Consider the following 7,552-nt stretch of genomic DNA (forward strand, 5'->3'; position numbering starts at 1 on the left):
TATATATACATCTACAGTTTCTGTCTGCCAAATTCATTCACAAAGCAGTGTTTCGTCCTAGACCAAAGTAGAAGACACTTACTCAAAGTGCTGCACAGTAGGACTGAACCCCAAATCTTGTGATTGCAAAGTGAATTTCTAAACCACACAGCTATCCTTGCACTTTTATTTTTATCTCATTTTATTTATTTATTTTAATCAATAGAGGCTAACGAGAGTAAAATGAGGAAACATACTAAGCTGGTGGAATTATGTCAAAGTAACAAGTGTCAAGTGATCCCATCACAAGAGGATGCAGAAGGTTTGTCAGCCAATCCTTCAGCAGAACTCACAACATACTTGACATCACAGGGGCCAATAGGCTGAAGGTTATCTGGTTGACTGTAGGGGCAACAATGGTTGCCTCAAGATAACTGTGGGTCAGAAGGCAAAAGTCCTGGAATGAGCAATGCTACCAGGGATGGTGTCAACTGGACACAAGATGGGGCTGGGTTACCTGGATGATGGTGTCTGATGTTGAAGGGACCCAAACACCTGATAACCTCAGGAAACATCACTGATGATGTATCCAGGAGCATCAGAGGGAGATGTGTAGAAAAACTTGATGTACATTTTAAATATGTGTACGTCCATGTAGGATTATGACATATGAGCCCAGTTGGACATGAAACTCTAGGCCTTTGAGTCACTCACATTTCATTTCTAGCAAATTAGAGATGATACAATACTCCACGTAATATGCATTTAATTTACTTTTTTCAAATTATAAAACTAATCATGTCTTTTGACATTGCTGGGTTTCATAGTAGAATACTTCCCTATCTTTGGAATCTCTAGTACACAACTCAGTGTTGAGTCTCTTCATGGCTTTTAATATGACTATGACACATTCAAGTAGAGAGAAGAAGAGATACATTAAAAGGACAAGCTGAGTTTGCAAATTATGCCAGTAAAGAGAGAAGTTTATTTAGAGATAAGCGTACCAGTGTCGGTTGAAAGAATTTTGTACAAAATGGACAAACTATTAAGAACGAGTGATAATGTTTAGGTTACGGTATAAATGTAGAATTTCATTCTATGCAATGTTCTTCATGATAACATTCTAACATCAATGTAAACACTATCCACTTTATTTTAAATTCTTAATCAACTTCTACTTTTCATTGGGATTAAAGAAATGGAATTTGATAATCTGTTGGAAAAAAATAGTTACACAGCTTCATATTGGTTTGATGGCCTTTTTACTTATATTTAAAATTGTACGTGTGTGTGTGTGTGTGTGTGTGTGTGTGTGTGTGTGTGTGTGTGTGTCTTGTCTAGTTTACTTTGGCAAAACTGAGGAGAATCTTCATAACCTCGTAATCAAATCTTATTCCAAATCATTGAAATTACTGGAAGAACACCAGATTCCATATTGGTGAAATCTAAACTATTTTAGCACCCCTTTAAGAATGAAAAATAATGTCAGCTTCTCCAAGTTCTGAATTGAAAGACATGAGACTCTAATGTAAATAGTTCCTTCAAAATAAATGTTCCTTCTATATAATAACAGAACCTGTTTAGCAAATACATTCAACTAAATATATCAAAAAAACATCTAAGTATTTGGAACTCAAGTTAGAATGAAGGCAAATATTGTTGCAATAATGAAAAGAAATTTATATTTTTTAATTTGCTCACCCTTGTTTCAGTTAGGTTTGAAGATTTATAAGTATAATCATCGTTGGCAACCTTTGGGTACATATTATTCAGTATTGTTGCTGAAAGTTGCCCAGGATCTGCCAGAAGATTTGCAGTACTTACTCGTATTTCAGCACAAGATTCAAAGGTGTCTTTTACAGGAGAGCAAAAAGAGTTATAAGAATTTCCATTGTGGTTTTGAAGTTCCAATGACGTGTCGGATTTCTCTGGTCCTTCTTCGAAGTCGCTATCACAATCATCCTCCTCCTCATCGTCATCATCTTTTTCATCATCCCCATCGTCCTCATTATTACAGCCATATGTGATGTCTCTTTTAATGTTATAATGATATGAAACGGGGTCACAACCGTTTGATGTCTCCTTGGTAACCAGTTGTTTGTAACTTGCATTAATCTGTTAACATGCAATAAATAAACATGCAAGAAATAACATGCTATGATAACAAACAGACAAACAAAAGCAAAACAAAGCAGAAATCAATCAACAAAAAACACAACAAACATGGATTAACATGAAGATTAATCCATCTCATGCAGGATTAACAAAAGAAAAAGATGAAAACGTCTATAAAAGTGAAGAAAGCTGTAAGAGGGATTAGATCCTCTTTAAACTAAACCTATTCTTTTTTCTGTTATTCTTTCCTCCGTTTCAGTCATTTGACTGTGGCCATGCTGGAGCACCACCTTTAGTCAATCAAATCGACCCGAGGACTTATTCTTTGTAAGCCTAGTACTTATTCTATCATTCTCTTTTGCCAAACTGGTAGGTTACAGGGACGTAAACACACCAGCATTGGTTGTCAAGTGATGTTAAGAGGACAAACACAGATACACATACATATATATATACGATGGGCTTCTTTCAGTTTCCTGTACATCAAATCCACTCAGAAGGCTTTGGTCAGCCCTAGGCTACAGTAGAAGCCACTTGCCCAAGGTGCCACGCAGTGGGACTGAACCCAGAACCATGTGGTTGGTAAGTAAGCCACTTACCACACAGCCACTCCTGCACCTAAGATGGATTAGATTATCTTTAAACTAAACCTAAGAGATAAAGATAATATATCACAATTTAATTTTTGATGATTGTGTATTATCACATTATTTGGTGGACATTGACGAGAGCTGCCACCAAATTACAAAGTAAATTAGAGGCTAGAAACTTAATATGGTAAGCACGACAGCTCTAACCCTTTCGTTACCGACTTGGCTGAAACTGGCTCTGTAGTACAAATGTCTTGTTTTCATAAGTTCTGAATTAAAATCTTCCACCAAACCTTAGTCACAATTTATGTTTCTAACACTAGCTTAATGATAACTATGTTATTTTATTAAATTCTCTTTTATATCTAAAATAATTGAGAGAAACACAGAGCATCTCTAAATAAATACAGTAACGAAAGGGTTGATGAGTCAAGGCCAAAGCTGTATATAGAAGAGATAAACAATGTTGAACATTGCTTGAATCAACCAAAGACAAGGGCAACAACTCAGTACCAAAAAAAAATTTTGGAAACGGGTTGATGCACCAGAGAGAATGGGGGGGGGGGGAGGCCCAATTTATTGAAACTGGAAATAGGCACTGGGGGTGCTAGAAAGAGCAGTCAGATATTTGGCAGACATAGTAACAACTCTGCTTCGAAACTGACACAAAGTCAAATCTTAGGTATACATCTAGTTTAAAAAATAGATTTACTATCACATATCCAATAGCTTCAGTTTGTTATTTATAAATATTTTATTAACCACAAGAGGCTTGAGCTAAAATGCAAAGCTGCTCTCAGACAGATGCAGAATTTGGATTTAAGAGCTGTCAAGTACAAGACTACATATCATAAAGTTTTATGATATATTAAACTTTATGACATATTTCATACTCTAGATATATCATAGACTTTATGATACATATAAAAGTCTGCTCCTCTTCAAATTATTAATATTAGATACCAAACATTTACTGCTGCACAAAATTTCACCATAAATATATATTAAACACATAAGCGTGTGTATAGAATATAAAAAAAAACATTTCATGTTATGTTATTTAATAACAAGAGATGTTGGGTGAAATAAAGTAAAAGAATATATATATTTCCAGAAAACAGGCAGATATTTTATAGTATCATAATTACAATACGGTGCTTTATTTCACATATGTTTCTATTAGAGATATTTGAGGGTGATAATTATGATATATGCTCAACACCAGATTCTCATCAAGTTTTCCCTTACACAATTATACTGTTCTTGCCTAGATATATATGCACACACACACATACACACACACACACACACACACACACACACATATATATATATATACACACATATATATACATATATATATATATGTATGCATATGTATGTATACATATATATGTATATATAAATACATATATATATACATATATATATATCTACATACATATCTATATACATACATACATATATATACATACATATATATATATATATATATACATATATATGTATATGTATGCATATATTTGTGTATGTATGTAGGTACTTAATAATATATGTGACTGCACACATACAGAGTGTTGCTTCTTTGATGAGGCTAGAAGGGAAGTAGACAAATAAGGTGCTAACGACTAGTTTTTATCACAGTCAGGTGGTGCTAGCTCTCTTCTATATCAGTGTATTAATAAATCCAATCAAGATTGCACAAGCAGAAGGTAAAACATACCTGACATTTAATATTTGTTATACCTGTGTAGAAGAACGCTTGAAATGTGGCAAAGATTATTATTATCATCACTATCTCTTTTATTACTGAGACATATATATATATATATATTTATATATATTCTTTATTTCTGGATTAACAAGGTTACCAATGGTTTCATGTCAAGAAGAATTTCTTGACAATTATCTAGCCTGCCCCTTGCGAAAGTTGGTGCTTGTCTCCCACAAATAAAGATTTTCCAATACGGTGTTGATCAGTCATTCTCATTGTTTAATATTTTAACATGTATATATATTTGTTTGTTTGATTTTTTTTAATGATAAGTTGTAATAAAAGCAATTTAACATTAAACTGGAGAATTACACAATATATATACATATATATATATTTTTTTTTTTTGTATTTTTAGTATTTTTACAAGAGGGGTGATAGTGACTTCGAAATTTTAGCCTGCTAGCCTACATCAGACTGTCAGGCAGAAACTTCGAAGTCATTGTTGCTATTCTTTATGTAAAAGTATAAGCGTGTGTGTGTGTGTGTGTGTGTGTGTGTGTGTGTGTGTGTGTGTGTGCAAGCATACACATACGCTATTTCATTTCTATGGTTGTTCTTCAGTGCTTTGGTCTAGCGTTCTCTTCGGTACTTTCATTGAGATGAAGAACATGAGAACAGTTCTAAAATGTTTACAAGACAATGTGTGTGTGTGACAAGATCCCTTTTTAATTTAATGTCAATGATAAAATCTGATTTCCTAATTAAAATACCGAAATATTGGCATATGTAGAATGGGAAAATTACTATTGGTGCCATTTTCATCGTGACCAATATGTAGCACTAACCTTAATTTGGACACAAAGTCCTTTACACTTTAGCATTTAAACTAGTCTGACCCAGGCCAAAATTCTGTCTTATGCTTAAATTGGCTAGATCCAGCCTCTCACACCTACTCTACAATGTTATTCTAAAAATATACAATCATGTCATTGAAGAAATAAGCTTCACATTTGACAGACTAATCAGAATGATCAAAAGTTAAAGTACAAGCTGCAGCAATGGACGCAATAGATAAGAAATTGCACAGTTTGAACCTTTCTTAGGGACCATGCTGTTATCCCATCAAAAAACATAGTTGTTATTTAACCCCAAGTGAGGTCTGATTGAGCAGAGTTATGATTAAAAACATTCCAAACATGACAATTCCATCTATTTAGCATGATGGAATGTGTCCTAACTTTCTTAAGATTGTAAGAGGTGCAATTTGGTGGAATTTAGCTGCTATTTCTAGAAGCTCAAGCATTTGCATAGAGGCACCCACATTGTTTAAAGCATGGATGTTGCTGTTCATTTTATTCTTTTGTCTCAAGAAGGCAGTCCTGATAAAGCAGAGCTTCAGTCAAGGGCTTTCCAGATGTAACCATTTTGAATTTTTTTTTTTTTTAGACATAGTCTCCCTATAGATATACTACAACTCAGACAACACTAATTTCTGTTTCTTTCTTTCTTTTAAGGCAGTAAGATGTAATTCAAGTATTTGGATAGAAATGTTGTCTGCTATTTCTAGCAAGCCAAGTAACCATAAAGAGGATATCCATTGACTTGAGATATATAGATGCATAAAAACAAGGTTTTGAGAAAATAAAAAATAACTAAATATTGGAAATGATATCAGTTTTTTGGTTCAAGAATTGGACAGTTTTTTAACTAATGCCAAAATAAGGGATATTGTGACAGAAAAATAAAATGGTAGACAGACTAATCAATGTTAACGAGAAGATAATCTACGTTTATGAAAACTTAAAATTTGAGATGAAATATTTAAAATATAATGAAGTAGAAAAAGAAAAATGTTGCAAGAGGGTGAGACAAACCCATAGCTTTTTATTGTAAATGCTTTTGTTTTAACTCTAAGATTTTGAATTTCTTTACCACAAACAAGTGTTCTTCAAATAAATCATACACAAAAAAAAAAAATCCAAAAACACAAATGTACAAAGAACTAAATAACATTCAAATATTGTTTTAGACATCATCGGCAAAGTGGAATTGTATAAAGACACAAACATGATTTTGTGGCCTTTTTTTTTTTTTTTAATACCTCGTTGTCAAAGATGTAGCTTTAAAGAATGATGTTTTGAAAACATATAATTTATTTATTTATGTTACAAAAATAAAACTAAACTAATTTTCCTTTTTTTTTTTTTTTTGAAGACCAAATTGTTGTCTTTATTTTATAAAATAAATATAAAATTAATTTGAGATATGTTTCTAAATTTTTAGATTAGAAAACATATTCATAAAAAGAATAGTTTTAATATATTAAAAATGCTAAATAAAAAGAGAAATAACAATATATTACACACACACACACATTTATAGATACACATACATACATATAAACTATTTATTTAGCATGTTTGTTAACATATTAAAACATTTTATTTATTTAAATATTCAAATGAGCAAAAGTAAAAATATATTGATAAATATAAATAGATTCAAATTAATCAAAATCGAAAGTTAAGTAATTGTATTTAAGGAGAATATTACTAAAACAATTTGTAGTTGTTGGTATTCTTTAAGCTAGCTCCTCAAACAAGCCAAAAAAAAAAAAAAAAGCTTGGATGTCACCATGCAATTAAACAATCCCTTACTTACCTCAATGCAGTTAAATCCATACAAAAATTGATCCAAGGTACAATTATGTAGTTGAACCAACAAAAGGATATACTTACAGACATGGTTTAAGTGAATTGAGAAGAAAAAATCAGAAGACAGGTAACCCCTCTTAACTACTTTCTGTTGCAAAAAACACTCCACTGAGCTAGCTACAATCGGTACAGGGTCTTAAATAGCTGCTTGGCTATGGTATGGTCTTAGGTCTCAGAATGTTTCTTTCAAGATTATTATAGATTGGCACCGTACCAAAATGTTGTTCTATATCGAAAAAAAAAAGTATCAGTGGCAGGTATTACTGTAAGAGGATCACATGACATGATACCCCATTCGGCATCAGAAAAGGTAGTAACTCCACATGTAATGCACACCGGTTGAGGTAACAAGCAAATAGTTACAACTGACAAACAGTAGTAGAGAACCGATAGCAGAGAGCTATCGGTACTATGCAACAACAATTCAGCCAGCCAGG

General features: G+C 32.6%; 1 protein-coding gene across 2 annotated transcripts in view; it reads right to left on the minus strand.

Annotated features, from left to right (window-relative positions):
- Positions 1-7,325, minus strand: part of LOC128248317 (troponin I-like) — a 59,071-nt gene extending 51,746 nt beyond the window's left edge. Inside the window, exon 1 of one of the 2 annotated variants that reach the window (XM_052969181.1) lies at positions 7,140-7,325. In XM_052969181.1, the coding sequence (XP_052825141.1) occupies positions 7,140-7,145 (6 nt within the window). In that variant the 5' untranslated portion in view covers positions 7,146-7,325. The remainder of the gene's footprint in view (positions 1-7,139) is intronic. The other variant, XM_052969182.1, reaches the window with a different exon arrangement.
- Positions 7,326-7,552: the final 227 nt, after the last annotated feature.

This window comes from Octopus bimaculoides, chromosome 7, assembly GCF_001194135.2.
Source record: "Octopus bimaculoides isolate UCB-OBI-ISO-001 chromosome 7, ASM119413v2, whole genome shotgun sequence".
Classification (NCBI taxonomy): domain Eukaryota; kingdom Metazoa; phylum Mollusca; class Cephalopoda; order Octopoda; family Octopodidae; genus Octopus; species Octopus bimaculoides.